General features: G+C 48.1%; 1 protein-coding gene across 1 annotated transcript in view; it reads right to left on the bottom strand.

Annotated features, from left to right (window-relative positions):
- SH3BGRL (SH3 domain binding glutamate rich protein like) overlaps positions 1-9706 on the bottom strand; it is a 30942-nt gene extending 21236 nt beyond the window's left edge. The window contains exon 1 of the mRNA XM_054641511.2: positions 9445-9706. Coding sequence (XP_054497486.1) covers positions 9445-9489 — 45 coding nt within the window. The 5' untranslated portion in view covers positions 9490-9706. The remainder of the gene's footprint in view (positions 1-9444) is intronic.
- Positions 9707-17971: the final 8265 nt, after the last annotated feature.

The raw sequence follows: 17971 nt of genomic DNA, 5'->3' as shown, positions 1-17971 counted from the left end.
CTGGATGGGCAGCAGTTTTCTGACCAAGTAATTAATTGCCCTGGCTAACATTTCAAGTGTGAATAATCCTGAAGGCCCCAGATCCTTCTCTAAGTTACTTGGACAAAATATTGTCTAAAAATTGTGTCTCTAAGTGGGAGAGATAAATTCTCACCAGACCTGGCCATGCTGCAGCTCCCAACACTTTGGGCAGCTGAAACAACACAGGAGTGGGCCAAGCTCTGCCTGCCATAGCCAGGGAGGCCAGGGCCTGGGGCTGTGCTCTCAGGGCTGCTCAGGGACATCCTGAAGTGACTCTTTCAGGAATTAACAAAATGGAGCATTTCCCAACACAGCGAGGCTCTTCCATCACCAGCTGCTCTCACCCACTGCATCCCTGCAGCCCCCAGGAAGTGCCACCTTCACCCAGAGCAGGATGCTGCCCATGCCTTGGAGCCACGACCTGGAGCTACTTTGCAACTCCCCACTGTCTTTTAGAAGTTTTATAGATCCCTCTTTCCCTCTTGTCACCATGGTATCTGCTTTTTTTTTTTTCCTAAACCACAAGCTTCCTTCTGCCTCAGTGCAAGCCAGCATCTGCTTACCCCAATCAGAAACGAAGATAAATACACACAGCATTTTATTTTTTCAAAGTTTAAGTCCCCAGCTGTTTATTTGCTGTAGGATGGAGTTCTCCAGGCCTGGGCAAGCAGCCAAAATGGCTTCATTCCCCTGCTGTTCCTCAGTCTCAGCCTAATGCTGATGGCTGGCAGTGGGAGGTGATGGCTCTCCCAGTGCCCTCCAAGCTGCCAGCTTGGGTCCCAAATCATTCCATGGAAGATGGAGCTGTCTGTCCAGCAGCTCCTCAGTTCCTCCAGGTGTAAATTCCTGAGGGGAACATTTCCCAGGTTAGCATTATGGATTTACTTTGATCTTTCCACAGCATGCACAACAAAGCCCAGACCTCTGCAGGTGAAGGGAGGCTCCCACAGGGACCTCCTGGCACACTTTAATGTGATGGAAGGGAACAGAAAATTGGAAAGATTCCTCAGGCACAAAGGTTCCATGGACTGAGCTACCAGAACCAAGGGACTTGTTTGTCTGCATCACAGGGTGGAATTTCCAGTTCTTAATCAGGATTACCAGGGCACTAACAAGGAAATTTGCAAACCTGCTCCTTTGTATTTATTTCTATTCACGTATACTGTGTTTCTTGCCTGGAGAAATCAAAAACCACCAAACATCTACTAGCCATAAATCAGCTTCACTTGAACTTCATTTCTATCCATATCCAGTGAAAATGTTTTGGGATATATTTTAATTCAGTCAAGGAGTTATTCTGCTCCTTTCCTGCTCCGCCAGTTGTTCTGCAGCTGCTGCTCTGGCCAAATACATTTGCAACATGTGCACAGGAATGTCTTGGATATGCAGCATTAAGTATTTCCTAAGGAATAAAATCTTGTCCTGCTGTAGTCCATGGCAGAATTCCCAGTGATATAAGCACAGCCAGAGGTTGATCCCATGAGGTGAATACAGATGTGCTGTTTAAACCTGCCTGGCAACAAGTACTCCCATAAAAACGTGGGTATATGTGAAAACTGCCATGATTTTTCCCAGAGGCTTTGTGTTTGCTGTTTCCATCAGGCTTTTCCAGTTGACTTTGATCTATGCCTAAGGCAGGAGAGGTGTGTGATCACCTTCCCTAAACATGGGCTAAACATGCAGTGTGTCAGCATCTGCACAATGATGCTGGTCTTGGAATCCCCAAACGCTTCTTTTGTATGTAAGAAATGCACCAACTCAACATATCCCAAACACATACGTGTTTCTTTTCCACCCAACATTTTCCTGGACAACGTGGTCTTAATTTTTTTAATGCAAACTGTTAACATAATTTTGGGAGCAGAGCCAATTTCGTTCAAGAAGAGAAGAAAGCTTTACTGGGTTGGATCCAACACTTGTCTAGCGCAGTCTCCTGTCTCCACTGGTCCCAGATCCCAGGGAAGAGCTAAAGTCACAGATCCCAGGCAAAGCACAAAGAGCTACCCCACATCCAGCTTCCTTCCCAGACTGCAGCAATTCACAGGTTTGAGGCAGAGGTGTAAGCAGTAATGTTTAAACCCCTTAAGAGACTTTCCCCCTTAATTTGTCTCACTGCTCCTCGAGCCCATGCACTTTCTGCTGCACACCAGGTCCTCTGGCAGGGAGCTCCTCCCTGAAATCTGTGTTGTCAAACAAAGCATTTCATTTACTCTGAACCTGCCACTTCCACTCGCTCTCCCCGAGTTGTTCCATTAGGAAAAATTATTAATAATCCCTTCCTGTTTGTTCTCCCATGCCTGACGTGGTGTTTTCACATTTCAGACTTTTTCAGCTCTTTCTTCCTCAACTGCAGAATTCACAGAATCGTGGAATAGTTTGGGTGAGAAGGAACCTTACAGACCATCAAGTCCCACCCCCTGCCATGGGCAGGGACACCTCCCACTGTCCCAGATTACTCCAAGCCCTGTCCAGCCTGGCCTTGAACACTTCCAGGGATCCAGGGGCAGCCACAGCTTCCACCTCATCATCCACAAATTCTGCCTTATTTGGTTGTTCCTCCTACAATGGTCATCTCACCCTACTTTCTTCTCTTTTCTCACCTTCCTGTATCATTTAAAGACAACAATTCCAGTCTACTAAAGACAGACTCACCCCACATTTATACAGTGGGTTTTTTTTTTTCTTTTGCCCTTTCCCATTCTAAACATTCCTGACATTCTGTTTGCTTTTCATGGCCATGAATATGGTATTTTTGTAGAATTACCTAGTATGGCTCCAAGACCTCTCTGCTAAACAGTATTTTAGCAGAGTTTAAATCTCATTCTTGCAACCATTGTTGCTTCCCAGTTTTCCAGCTGGGACAGCAATAGCAGGCTGTTCTTGCACTGTTTGCTCAGATTCCAGCACAGATCTCTGTGAGAATCTTCTGGTAATTTCTGCAGATTATCAAAGACTTAAAAAAGGAAGATTTTTAATGTGGCTAACGCTTGTCCAAAACTTTCCAGAAATCCAGGGATTCAATATTCTGGATGCCCCTCCCTCCTATGCTGCAGGTAGCTCAGGTGTGAGGCACAGCTTTCCCCTCTGACACTGCACTGGTTCTCCTCCCTGCTCTGTCTGTGCCCATGCATTTGCTGGGAAAGAGCCCAGTGCAGAATAACACCCATTTGTGCAGCACTGGAGGATGGCTCCCAGCTCCCAGATCTCCCTGAGATCCTTTTTCAAACCACAGCTGCCTTTGGCTCCTCTCTTCACTCCAACACTCCAGCAATCAAACAAAGGTAGTAGTTAAAATTTTACACTCCAGCGCCTTTAGAACTTCTAGAGAGGCTGATTCATGCATGGAAACAGCCCTAGAAAACTGAACTTCAGATCATTAATTAAAGAAATAAATCACCACATCCACGTCTCACAGGGGAAACCGTGTCCAGGAAGGAGCTGTAAGTCAGGATGTGAAAACAACTTCAGCTGTATCCTGAGAGCACAAAACTCAGTCAGGCCAGTTGGATGCTGACCTTTCACATTTTTTTCTGGTGCTTTAAAGCTCAGTCTCACTCTGCTGCCTTTTCAGTGTTAGAAAATGGCCTTAACATTGAGCTGGAGGTGCTGTCCCAGGAAGGACATGCTCCTGGATGGAGGCTTTTATTCTGGGACAAACAACAGTAGATAAGAATTACAATCAAAGCTCTTTCAGGCTTGATTAAATATCTGACCAACAAAAGCATTTAAATTTAATCATAAACTGAAAGTCTCCCCTGCGTACGGCCAGGGTTAAACAAATGGCATTAACACCAAATGTTCATGTTTGAGCAGAAGCATTCCTGAACAGCAGAATATTGACATAAGATGTGGATTTGGTTCAGGTTTCCAGCATTCCAGTCAGAGCCAAGAACTGAGATTGGTGCTTCCAAGGCTGGGGAGCACAAGGAACAGGGAGAGCTCCCTTTGGCTATGCAACGATGCATCCTTAGCTCTTGTTTTTCTCTTAGGAGGGAATATTTCAATTCTGTTTTGTCCTTGAACAGCTGAATTCTGTCAATGTCGGTGTAGCTCCCTTTGTCTCCCCTCTCCCCAGTTCCTCCTTCCCTGGAAGGAGTCAGAATAACCTTGCAGAGATGAAAGTCTTGGCACCCTCTGCTCGTTAACACAGACGCCACTTCACTGACTTCTACAGGAATTTTGTGAGTGTAACTTTAATGCCCCAGGACAAAGGAAAGTTCCGTGCTCAACTCTATAAATATTTATTTAAAGCCCACAAGTGCTTAGCCCTGACATGATGCTGTGTGCATCCTGTCTCAGAACGTGCTGTGGTTTAGGGTTAGAGGGAAAGCCAGCACAAGCTGACAGCATCCAGCCTCTCCCCAAAATCTGCCTCTTCTCCTCAGGCACAGACATAATCCTGATGCACCACCTCAGAATAAACACTGTCCTACCTGCATATACAACCTAGAAAAATTCTCAGCAAAAAGCCTTTCCTGGCTTTAACTGTGGAGTAGAATTTTCCATCATTCTCCTGCTGTCAGAAACTGGTTTTAGTTAAGCACAGTAGAATGTTTTTTATTTTGACATATTAAAACTATTGCAACAACTGCAGCCAACTTAATCTCTGGCACCATTAAAAATTTGAATGCAATATTTTAAGCAAAATATTTGACTTCTCTCGAGTTTGGAACAATGACTGTACAGAAAACAACCAGGAGGCAGATGGAACACATCCGAGCTTGAGCCGCATCACGGATTTTGTCTTCCATCCCAAGAGCTCTAACTCAGAACAACTCCTACCATTTTATTGAGAGAAACTCTGTTTGGTGAACACTGGGTATCCAAAAAAGTCCTTCACATGTATTATGTTTCCACAAAAGAGGGGTTTAAATATCAATACCTAGCTTAACAAGTCAGTTTTCACCCACGGCATATAAACTGCATGAACTGAGTATCATGCAAACATACACACACCATGAGATTGATTTGAACTACAGATGCAGCTTATTTCCCCATAATACGTGAGTTTACCCAAACTTGCATCACAGTCCAGGACTATTTACCAGAGATTTGTATCAGTGTTTTCTTCCCACAGCCACTGCCCTGCCAGGCAGCCCAGGGAAGTTCCCGAGCTGCTCCTGACCGTCTGCTGCCCCTGCTCGGGGCTTCCGCAGCGACAAACGTGACCACCGACATCCGGGCTGGGACGGCAGCTGGGAGCCCTGAACGGGGCAGCACAAGGGACACTTGTGATCCACACTGATAAGGCTGCGTGCACAGAGCCACCCTGCTGTGGCTGCATTTCCCCTCTGAGCCACCTCCTGCCACAGCAGAGCCGTTGGACTCCATGAGCTCTGAGGCCTTTCCCAACCTGAACGATTCTCTGACTCCATGAAAGCTCACAGCAGCCAACAACACAAACACAAACACACAGACTCTGCTCATTCTCTCTAGGGGTGGCATTATTTGCATTTATTGTGACCATCTGAGAGAAAAGGCCCTTGGGGGATTTAAATGCAAAATATCATTTTTTTATACAATCTCCATCTCTCCATGTATTAATTCCCTGGGATTCAAACTTCAGAAGAATGAAGCAGCCTCACCAGCCCTCCCAAAGCACTGAGCTGTTGAGCAGGGACAAGAACTGGTGGTTACACATGCTCTCATCATTTCCAACAGCTCTTCTCCCCTGGAATGCTCCAGGAAGCCCTTGGCACTGGTTATATGTCTCCAGTAGCACCAGCAACTTCTCTGGTGTCTTACTGGGAAAAGAGAAGAGTAATTGCAAGCAAATGTTCTCCAGACCATGGACCACTTTCATCTTCGCTTCCTGGGAGAAGACCTAGATCCTTTCCCAAGCAAGAAGACAATACAAGAAAAATATGAACCCCCCACATCCTTAACTTTGTGAATGAAAAAGAAATTAAAATTTCCTTTACTCTCTAAAACCATCCATAAACAGCAGCAGGTCTGTGTAACACAAGACTCTGACTCTGGAGATCATCTCTCCTTTCTGCCGTGTCTGCAGTCGCAGTAGGAGGCAAGGAAAGAAAACCACTCACACTGCCATCAAAACAAGGGAGGAGGACAGAGCTGGGAGAGATGGAAATGTGGCTATAGATCACAAAAATGCAGCAATTGGCTCCACAGAGCATCTGGACACCAGACATTTGATGTGGCAGTTTTCACAGCCCACAGCACCGGCAGTGGCACAGGGCAGAGCTCAGCCCACCACATCCAGTGCTGGCACTTCAGTTGCACAGCCACAGCCTCCAGTGTCAGCCACCCCCCTGGAACTGCAGGGTGATGCTGGATGAACAAACACTCTCAAAGTCTGTACTCAAGACCTGTGCAGTTGTTGGCAACAAATGCACACTCTAAGACCAAGAAGAATTTAAGCACCTGGCTCCCTTCCACATGAGATCAATAAAATGGGCAATCCAGTTGCCTTCAGGAAGAAAGGGATTCTGATGCTGGCCAATCTCTTGCCCCAAAATCAACAAAATATCAAAATCTTGTGGAGAAAATCACACACTGGATTTGTGCCATTCAGCATCTTCCCTCCTTATATCCTTTTCTACCAAAAGCAAGAGTTTAATGACTCTTAGGCCCCTCTTCCTTTCACCTCCTGAAGGACTGGAATGGGAGGTTGCAGTGAGACCCCTCTCACAGCCAGCACAGTCCCTGTTCCTGCAACATCCCCACACTTCCAAATGCAGCATTTGTGCCTCATTTGTGTCTGCAGCCTCCAGCACTGTGCCAGGCTGAGGAACACTGCCCACTTCCCCTGTCTGCTGTGCAGGAAGGCTCCTGACAGCAGCTCCAGGCTCTCCATGACACTCCATTCCCATGTGGGTGTCCTCACCTCATCTTCATCCTCACAATCCCCGTGCATCCCTGCCCAGCCCACAGCTCAGCACAGCATCCATGGTGAGGAAGATTAAATACAAGGGGCCACTTCCCAAGCAAGACTTTCAAACACTGCAGGAAACTAGTGCTGCAACTATCACAATATGGAGTGAAATTCAAGTAGGAGGCCAGAGAAGATGTCAATCATCATACTTTCCAGAAATCCCTTGAAACACACTCATAAAATGTCTTTGCTTAGACACGAGCTTCACACAGTGGTTTTTTCCTCACAGATACATCATACTGAATATAAACATTATAGAGAACAGCGCCTTGGGGAAACATTTTATACACTGTGATGTGGCAAATTACACCATGCAGCAAAGCAGGACTTCGCCAATAATAGACCACAAAATTTGGGCACCCTCCAAGACTCACAGCCCCAGGGCGTGAGGTGTGAAGCAACCTCAACCCTTTCCCATTCACTGGGAGACACTTTCCAGTTTCACAAAAGCTTCTTCAGCTTACAGAAATGGGGCAGGAAGGAGGAGATTTGATACTTATTTCTGGTTTGCTTCTACTCAGGCAAATTAGCCTTTTAAAACCCAAAATAACACAGTGCTGAGTGTCACTACAGTACAAAGATGACTTAGCAGGAGTGAGAGCCCTTCCCAAGCTGATGTTACCCAGTTCAGTCACTCTCCTGCAAACAGCCTTGTCTCTGTTCCATCCCTCTGTAGCAATCTTCTCTGATGTGGATTTTCCATTCCTGGAGTGGGTTATTTCAAATTCAGCACCCAGAAAGGCTTCTCTGGTCCTCCAAGCAAAGCCTGTCTCACCAACGGTCTTAAGAGCCACAGAAACAACTCATTCCCATTCCCTCCAAAGAGGTGCCTCTCTGTCTTACTTTAGGTTGAAACATCGATTAAAATTCTTATACTGGAAAGAAAATATCACCCAGTGAGGTGCTGGGCTGGTCCTGCCAACAGAAACACCCTCAGTGTACGCAGGAATCTAAGAATGTGCAAGTCTTGCTCATTACCACAAGATCCCTTGAGCTGCTCCAGCTTTAGACACAGGCATGAGTGTATGTGCATGTGTATGTATATATAAATATACACGTCATAAAACTGGCAATCATGTGCACATTACACTCGAATTCCCCAAAAAACAGATTACACCAACGCTACATTCAAAATTCCACAGGCAGGGATGCACAAAGGAGCCTGAAAGGCAGCAGTTAGTCAGACTGGAGCTTTGTAACATGTACAACCCACACAAGGACCAGGCAGCACTGTAGAAAACACTAAGCTAATAATTAAAAACTTAATTTAAAACTATAAAAACAGAATTGGGATTGAGAGCTCTGCTTGCACCCCTGAAGCTCAGTATCACCAGACAGACAGAAATCAATAGGTGCCATGAAGAGAGCACTGATAAAAATCTATAGCAACTGAAGCAGTCAACTTGAAACCTATTAACAGCTGCATTAGAAAGAAAGGATTACTTTTCCAATCTGCTGCTTTCCTTACAGATGATCATTCTGTACGAACCCAGTAGAAATCCCTTTGGATCCCTTTTATGAATGAACTACTCAGGATTTCAAGACCCTCACCGGTCAGCATGAAATAATCCTCTGCTTTTCACCACCAGCACTGTCAGCGCTGGCATCAAGTTTACTAAAAATGACCCAGGAAGGGAGGGACAGCAGGGACACCTGAGGCACAGGCTCCTGTGCCATCTGCAGCCCGTCACCCCAAGCTTACCAACTGGTATTTGATCTGCTGAAGCCCACAGACCAGTGGCTGCACTCAAGCAAAGAAGGAGAATGCACTGAGGGCTTGTTTTTATCTTCTGTACATCACTGTTCTCCCAAAGTTTAGGGACCTGAAGCACGAACAGTGACAGGAAAAGGTCATCATACAGCCACAGCTCAGACTCTTTATCTCCTCGCAGTAAAAGTCACTGATCATTAACTGCAATCGCTGGCATTTTCTGAGTCCCTGGCATTTTGTAGTTCTCCAGCACATCCACAGCAAGTGCAACCAAATCCCCCGGATTTCAGTCTCGGAGCATCTCTCACACAGATCAAAGAGAAACCAGATGATCCTAAGGACATAGAGCTACACCTGAATCTAGGCACAAATCCCGCTATTTCTGTGTATCTCTTTATTTTCCCCTTGAAAAACACAGTCCAAGCTCTGTCTGTAACACACTGGGGCCACGAAAAGCGAAATCCAGTATTCCCAACAGGGCAAGAATCAGAGGCTACTGGGACAGCGGCCACACACGCCTGCCACAATCAACGAGGAATAAACTCATCAAAACCAAACGACGGACGACACATTCAGAATTGAACTTCAAGAACAACAAAAAAAAACCCCAGATGGTGGTGGCTCTGCCTTCCCAGCACAGGGTGAGGGCTGCGGGATCACCGAGGAAATGCCGCTTTCCGTCGGCGGCAGCCGCAGCACCGCCCGCACAGCGCCGGGCGCCGTGAGGGGACCGCGGCTGCCCCGGCCTCTCCCCACGCTGCCCGGCCGCCCCCCGCGTCCCCCGCCCGGCACAAGTTTCCCCCGGGGGGCCTCTTACCGCCGTGGAGCCGGAGGAAGAGGCGATGTAGACCTTGATGACCATGCTGGGAGCGGCGGGATGCGGAGCCGGGCGGGCGGTGGGTGTGTGAGGGCGGCTCGGGCGCGGGCTGGGGCTCAGGCGGGAGGGCGGGCGCGGGGAGGCGGCGGGAGCGCTCGCTCCGCCTCGCTCCGCAGCTGCCACCGCCCGAGCCCGGAAGGGCGGAAAATGGTTTTTTAAAAATTAATTAAATAATTAAATAGTAAAAAAGGAAAGGAAAAAAAAAAAAAAAAGAAGCAGAAGAAAGAAAGGGGAGAGGAGGAGCGTTCTCGACGAGCTGCGCGAGACGTGCGGGGGAGGTGGGGCGGGGGAGCCATGGCGGCGCGGCCGCGCTGAGGGGACGCGGGGGCTCGGGCGGGGCGGGGGTGACAGCGGCGGGGGGAACCGGGGAACACCGAGGCGGGAGACAGAGAGAGGGAGGGAGCCAAGCTTAGGGGGGTCGCCATGGTAGCGGCTGGTTACCCTCAGTGCTGGCTCCCCTCAGCACCAGGTCCCCTCATGGCGGCTTCTCTCACGGCCGGGTCCCCTCATGGCCGCTCCCCTCACGGCCGGGTCCCCGGGACCGATGGCCCCATGCTGGGCTCCATCGTTACCGGCTGCCCTCCAGCTGCCATGGCCATGCCCCGCTCCCGTGCGGGGGCAGCGGCGGCACCGCCAGCCCCGTGCCTTGGCCGCTCACCCCGGTCTGGGGCACAAGAACTCGGGGGTGGGTGGCTGTTTCTGGGAAATGGTGTTTAGAATGAAGAATTTCCCTTTAAAATCTATTCCAGCGTGCCCAGGTGATGTGCCAGCCCATGCCAAAGAACAGGTGGCATCCAGTGGAGTTCTTCACCTTCCTGTGGTTATTGTAAAGTATCTTCCACACACAAAAAAAGCCATCAAATCCCCCACATTTTTAATGGTTATAGTCATGGTGACATGTTTTGAAGGAAATTTATATCCAGCACCTGTCTCCCACTTGCCTCTGGTACTCCAACTATTACCTCATATATATTTTATTATCTGTTCCGATAGCAGGTTCACAACAAATGGAAAATATGTACAGTGATAAGCACAGGAAGCTGCAATTTTACACCTACAAGCTAAGATGAAAGCAAGATGTTTGTTCTGCTCTTGGCAAAAAACGAGGAGGTATTTCTGAAATGAGTTTTCCAAACAAGCTTTTCTGTTTCAAATTATTAGTTTTTCTAACAAAAAAATCTTTTAAAAACACAGTTAATTAAAAAGTATTGAATTAAGTAATCTATATTTGCTTTATTAATTTGCCAATAGTAAAGGAAACTGTTTTGAGGAGGATATGCCTCAATTTGATATTACTTGTGATACTTATCTGAATCTTTGAAGCAGTCATGAGTTTTAAGTATGTTTGAAAAAGCAATAAACCAAAATTGATTGAGGATGATGGTACGCCATAAAAATTCCCTGGTTCAAGGAATTTCAAATTTTAATAAAATAGATGGTGTACTTTTCAATCTGTTTAAAACAAACTGACTTAAGTCCAGGAGATTAAAATTCTTCAAGGAATGTTTCTTCAGTTGTGTTTGTGCAGCCCCTTCCCAGCTGTTTGAGAAACACCCTGGGAATTCCTGTTGGCTCCAGCGTGTAACCTGATTCATGGCAAGGAACGCAGGGGGGAGAAACCCCAGCTTATCAGAAAGAAGGAAAAAGTGCAGGTGGAGAACGGGAGAGGGAAGGTCACTTGAACTTTGGGCTCCCCTATCACATCCCTGGCTGGCTGCCAGCTCTCCTCTCCTTGGAGAATTGGAATCAGCTCCTCAGAGGTGAGATTCACCTGGAGCGAGCTGCACCTCATGCTCCTGCCTCCTAAAAATGCTGCTATCATCATTACTCTCAAAAGTGCTCTCTAGGAGGCATTTTATCTTCATGAAATGAGATTTATTAAGTTAAGAGCAATACACGAATCAGGTATTGTTGACACAACCTGGTTATCTTGACTCATAAAAGTAAATTTTCTACTTTATTGATGGGAAAGTGTGATGTTTTCTATTCCCACACTACTCCCGTAAAATTCACGGTGTTGTTTTTGTTTTCACTGTTAAACACTTGGAAGGCTATGAAATATCCTTCTCAATGTAGACCAAAACCTAAAGCAAAATGACCAAATTCTAGGTGCTCCCCAAAGGAGAGCCCAAGGGATTGGCCATGGCAGAGTCATCCTGGGATTTCACAGTACAACACTGCCAGTGATGGCAAGCATCCCCTGGCTTTTTCCTTCAGCACAGGCAAGGATGGAGCCTTCCTAGTGCTGGCAAATTAAGCTGTTTTAAAAAAGAACTGTAGGAGAATCTCACAATAAAAGATACATCAGTAATCATCTGCAAATTCCCTCTCCTCCAAAAGGTCAGGAAGAACACACTCCACATGCTCCACAGCTGCTTTGTAACCACTGAGAGAAATGAATCCAAAATTCACCTGTGAGTAACGTGAGGCTGTGCCAGGGTCCGCTGTCAGACCTTGTGCCGGAGGAGATGATGTGGATCTGTGTGAAATGGAGAAGGTGTGACGGGCCAGGGACATCAGCTCAGCGCTCTGAACAGGAAATCAGAAATCTGTGCTTTATTCCCAGTCCCAACCTGGCAGTGACTGGAGCCAAAGGGCAAACCTGACTCAGAGCCCGTGCCCTGCTGCATCCCGTGCCACGGGAGGTGGAAACTGCTCCCTGCTCCAAGGACTTCGTGAGAGCGGAGGGGGAAGTGCAAGAGATCTTCCTCATCTGGAAACTCAGCAAGGCCGGGTTCCCTTGATTTACGTGCTATTGTGGCAGGCACACGGGGCGGAGGAGGCACAGAGCGGGAACTCTGAGTGCTGGTCTCACCTGAGCAGTGGCAGCAGTGAGTGACATTACAGTGCAGCTGCCTTAAAACCGCCCGTCCCGCTCAGCACTCGCAGACCCGGCCTAGCATCCCCAGACCCACCAGGCCCGGCTCAGCACCCCAGGCCCGGCTCAGCCCCCCCAGGGCCCGGCTCAGCCCCCCAGGCCCGGCTCAGCACCCCAGGCCCGGCTCAGCCCCCCCCAGGGCCCGGCTCAGCACCCCAGGGCCGGCTCAGCACCCCAGGCCCGGCTCAGCCCCCCAGGGCCCGGCTCAGCCCCCCAGGGCCCGGCTCAGCCCCCCAGGCCCGGCTCAGCCCCCCCAGCCCGGCTCAGCACCCCCAGCCCGGCTCAGACCCCCCAGGGCCAGGCTCAGCACCCCAGGCCCGGCTCAGCCCCCCCAGGCCCGGCTCAGCACCCCCAGGCTCGGCTCAGCACCCCCAGAGCTCGGCTCAGCCCCCCCAGGCCCGGCTCAGCCCCCCAGGCCCAGCCCCGCGCTGGCTGCCGGGGCGCGCCCCCTGCTGGCGCTCGGCGGGACCGCGGCCAGGGCCCGGCCCGCTCCCCTCGGCCCGAGCGGAGGAGGAGGAGGTGGAGGAAGGAAAGGAGGAGGAGGAAGAAAAGGAAGAGGAGGAAAAAGAGGAGGAGGGAGTTGCCTGGGGCTCTGTGACACGCTGGAGGCCCGGAGACGTCCGCATTGGTGCCTTGGCGGGTGGGGTCAGCAGTGCTTTCCAAGAGCCATTTAGGTCGAAAAAGCCCTCTGAGACCGTGTACCCTACCGTGCAGCACTGCCAAGGCCACCACGAAGCCATTTCCCCGAGTGTCCCATATATACAATTTTAAACCCTTTCAGGGATGGTGACTCCACCATTTCCCTGTTTTGAAGACAATCTCCCATGCAGAGTGGGGCTGGCCACACACAACTCCTTCCTTAGCGTTTAATCCCATGTGCTCCAGACTGGCATCCACCCTCCCAGCCCTGAGCCAGCAGCCAGCCTGGGCTCTGGAAAGAGCTGTGCCTGCTCTTGAAGGGCACTGAGTTACCCTGGAGTACCCAAGGATGTACATGGAAGGGAATACTACAGCTGCAAGACTACAGAAACATCAGGGAGTAACAGCTTCCCACTGACAGAGAGTCGTCTAGATTGGTACTAGGGAGAAATTGTGCCCTGTAAGGGTTGTGTGGCCCTGGCACAGGTTCCCAGAGAAGCTGTGGCTGCCCCATCCCTGAAAGTGTCCAAGGGCAGGCTGGACAGGGCTTGGAGCAACCTGGGATAGTGGAAGGTGTCCCTGCCGTGGGAGGAGGTGGAATGAGATGAGCTTTAAGGTCCCTTCCTGGGATTCTGTGATTCTCTGAAGTGGAAGATAATTGTGTAAAAAACAGACTTTGACAACTTACAAAAACTCGAAACCCACAATAAGTCATTTTTCACTCTTGGCAGGAGTGAGAGGCCTGAAAGATGATTTCTAATACCAGTCTGCCATGGAGGGCTAACAGGAACCTGCAGAAAAGACAAAACTGGGGCAGAAAACCCCAGTGAATTTTTTGCATGTGTTTGTGGAGGAGGAGGAGGGTGCGGAGTTCCCAGACAGGAACTCACGAGCTCGCCTGAGGATCTGTCTCGGGCTGGGGGAGAATCAATGGACACAGCGAATAACAACAACCTAACCATTGCCAGATGGTCCTCCCTGCACCCCTGGAGTGGGTAAAACTGCTTCCACACACAGCCTCAGGACATGGCTGGTGCTCCCAGCTTTTACAATCCATTCCCAGGGAGACGCAGAACTGACAGGGTTGTGACCAAGAAAGCTCAGCAAAGTTTCACAAACCGTCCTACTCTTAGCACTGATTTTGAACTTATTTTACTAGAAGTATTCCCAGAAGCCATTTGAAGATTCCCAGGGAATTTGGGGGCGAGCAAGTCTGTGAGCAGATCCTTTGACCAGAGCTGACTCAATCCTAGGAGACCCCAAGGCCTCTGCAAAGTCCAAGTCTGTGAATGCAAGGGGCCATCTCCAAGCATGTAAAAACCCCCAACACCTTATGGCAGGCAGCAGACACCGATTTGCAGCCCCATTTCCTTCCTTCCAGCTGGTTCCAAGCTCACAGCCAGTGGGAACTGCAGGTTTCTCACAGGATGGGCTTGAGAAAGGCAGAATTTATTGTTCAGAGCACAAAATGTGTTCTGTCCAGCCCAGTCCTGGGTCACAGGCAGATTTTGGGGTTGTGTGTTCTGCCTTTCAGGGCAGCCACCCTTGAAGGCCCAGCTGAGCAAAGTGTCCTAAAACAGCATTAACAGAACCACTATTCCTGTTACTTGGGCTGAAAACCTGGTATCTCACAGAATCTCAGGATGGTTTGGGTTGAAAGAGACCTTCAAGCTCATCCAGTGCCACCCCCTGCCATGGGCAGGGACACCTTCCACTGTCCCAGGGTGCCCCAAACTCCATCCAGCCTGGCCTTGGACACTCCCAGGGATGGGGAGTCCACAACCTCTCTGGGCAACCTGTGCCAGTGTGTTGTAAGTGGAAATAGACTTTTCCATTTATTTTTATGCACCAAATCTCTGAATAATCTCCTTTGTATTAGATGAAGAAATACATTTTCTGGTTTAGAACACCTGACTGAACATCTGACCTAGAATGGAGTGCACCAGCTCCCAGAGGTGCCAGCATTTTTCTGTTGGCTATCAAGGGAGTCCAGACAACTCCAGTGTGAGCTCCTGCTTTGAGATAGATGCCTGAAGCTTCCTGGAAGTCATTCTTGTACACCAGTGTTTTGTGTTTAATACAATTCTGCAGTCACCCCCTTCACTCTTAGGGACCAGGTAAGAAGCTGTAGCTAAGCCAAAGGTTTTACTGAAGCACAGATGAACAGACTCAATGAGAATCCTAAATTCCTCATCCTCATCTTCCCAAATTAATAAGCTCTAAATGTTTTATTGCAATCAATACTGAATTTGACACATAAATCAATTTTTACCCAGGACAAACCACAGAATCACCCAGGACAAACTATAAAATTAGCCAAGCACAAACCTCTTCTGTAGATCAATAATCCACTCATCCCAAAAGTTATATAAAATAAGGCAGAAGGACACTTCAAACACCAGGTACAGAACACAAAAATGTGTTTTGTGCTATTTTGCCACAAAAATATGTATTAATATTACTGATCATATGTGCCATGACTATGACACGCACAGAATCCTAATTTCCCTTCCTCTGAACTTGTGACTGTGGGGCTGTTGCACAGTTAAATGAACCAGGCTGAGAGCAAAATGTGAGGAAAGGAATCTCCAACATTCCAACCCCCATGAATTTTAGCACAAAGGAATAAGAAAGGAACATGTATCTGATTGCCTCTTCCAGGCAGGTGAGAAGTCAATCAACAAGAGTGACTCAGGTCTGTTCTGCCTTTATTCAGGAATTCCTGATCTACTTCAGCTCGAGAAGGTGGTCCAGGAAAACATTCCTGAAGTACTGCAGATCTCTGCTAGCAGGAGCAGGCCCTCTTCCTCTGCAGGACATTCCCAATTTTCAGACCATTCCTCAGCATTTGAGCATCACTCTCCAAGTTCAGTGTGAGCTGTTCAGACTGACCGTCCTGTGCTGGTCACTTCTGGTTTGATGTAGGCCCATGTTTCTGTCTGCAGACTGGATGGTTTTACCTCTGGAGTCAGTGACTCCTTATAGAAGGAGAATCCACATTTTAGCATAGAATTTTGCTAATTGAAACAGTGGCACACAAAAAGGAGATTAATTTCTGATTAGTTGCTTTGATTTGAGATGGTTCATAAATTCAGTTTTCGGGGATTTTGTACTGAATAAAAATGCCAGTTTGGGTCAAAACATCAAAAAAAAATCAGATGTTACAAACTGTTGCTACAGAATAAAGTTATTCTCTTGGCTGCAACCAGGTCTGTAATTTCCTGCATAGTTACAGCCATTTATACTTGCAGCACAGCAGCATCTCACATAGCAGCTTATCTTGTCTCTTTACAAGGAAACAATCTTCTCACTGGTCATTATTTAGGTCAGTTTGGTTTAATGAATTTTCTTTTTTTAAATAAAAGTGTTTGAGAAAATGTAAAGGTGAAAAAGAAGGCAGAGCAAATATAATGCAAAACTCAGTTGTGGGTTTAAATCTGTGCTTGCACATTTTGATCGAAACTGTTGGTAGTGCAAGTTGTTCAGAAGATGTTCACAGACCCTTCAATAAATTCCTGTTTCTCTTCCACAAAAACTTCTCCCATAATATAGAAAGGATGAAAGAGTAACTGCAGGGAGACAGGAGAAACCTCCTGAGGGAAGCCAAGCACAAACCTTGCTGGTAATGGAGAGCTCAGAGACCAAGAGCTCTTGAAATGTGTTTCAGGCCTGTTTAATTCAGAAAATGGACAAAACTACTGGAACACTATTTAAAATCTTGATTAACGCAGGAGAACTCAGAGGAGGTGTGATTGCATGTGGTTACGTGTTTACACTGAGGCTGGAAAATGCATTTCCCATGATTCAGGAGGCCAGACAGAGCCATCCTTAAATAATTGGTGTGTTTTAACAAAATAATCATGGCATTGATGGATCAACATTGACTGGAAGAAGGGGGAGAGGGGTGGCTCCGTGGACGGAAAATTGCTCAGCTTAACTGCAAAGTGCAGGAAGATAATAAACTATTGACATCCCGGCCCTTGGAGAGGGAGGTGACGTAAAAAGTGACAAATCAAAAAGTCACCATGAATTTGTCAAGAACGGGGGAACAGCTGTTCAGGGAGCAGCACTGAAAGGGATCCGGGGATTACAGGGGATCAGGAGGAGTCTGAACCAACATGGTGATGCTGTTGCTGACTCTGCAAATGCCACGCTCAGATCTGTTACCTAATTAACCTGATTACTGGATACAGACCTGGGCAGGAATGTGGAGTCCAGAGGAGCCTAAGAATGACAAAAGGTTTAGAAAATATGGCATATGAGATCATGGGGCCTACAAGAATTTGTTTAGTCTATAAAAATAAAGTTTTAGGGAGAAAATGATAATATTATGTGAAATGGCACAGTCTGTAAAATGTTATTGGAATTTGATGCTCAGTAATCGTTCTTTGGATCTGCTGGGCATGGCACAAAGAAGCTGAAATTTACAACCAAAGTACAGGTTAGATGCTGGGGAAAACTTTGGGGGGTTAAAGCCAGTTGGGTGCTGGAAGTGGCTTTCTAGGAAGATGGCAGAATCGAGTTTAATGTAGGTTTTAGAAAGGGTTATCCTGGCTTTGGGCAGGAACTGTGACACATCAGAGCAGCAGCTGCTGCTTCAAGTCTTAGTGCAAAGTCCTGAAGGTGGTATTAATACACCTTGTGCTTTCCCTTTGGAAATACACAAAATAGGTGGTGGAGGCACTGCCAGACATTGCAGCTATGATGGACACGAGAGCTGATTTTCCTTAATCCACGCCGAAATCTGAGACTTCACCTTGTGAACAACCTCAGGCTCGCAGGCCCCGCTCCGGGGCCAACCTCACCAGCGTCAGCCGAGGTGCAAGACCCCAAGAGGCCGGCCAGAGCCCGAAGTGCTCGGACAATCCCGGGGCGCTTAAACCGCCCGCTCACCCCGCTCGGGGCCGGGCCGGACAAAGGCCGCAGCCCCCTCCCTCCGCGGGCCGAGGC

The sequence above is a fragment of the Agelaius phoeniceus genome, chromosome 14 (genome assembly GCF_051311805.1).
Source record: "Agelaius phoeniceus isolate bAgePho1 chromosome 14, bAgePho1.hap1, whole genome shotgun sequence".
Lineage (NCBI taxonomy): Eukaryota > Metazoa > Chordata > Aves > Passeriformes > Icteridae > Agelaius > Agelaius phoeniceus.
This window is presented reverse-complemented; position numbering and strand designations above follow the sequence as displayed.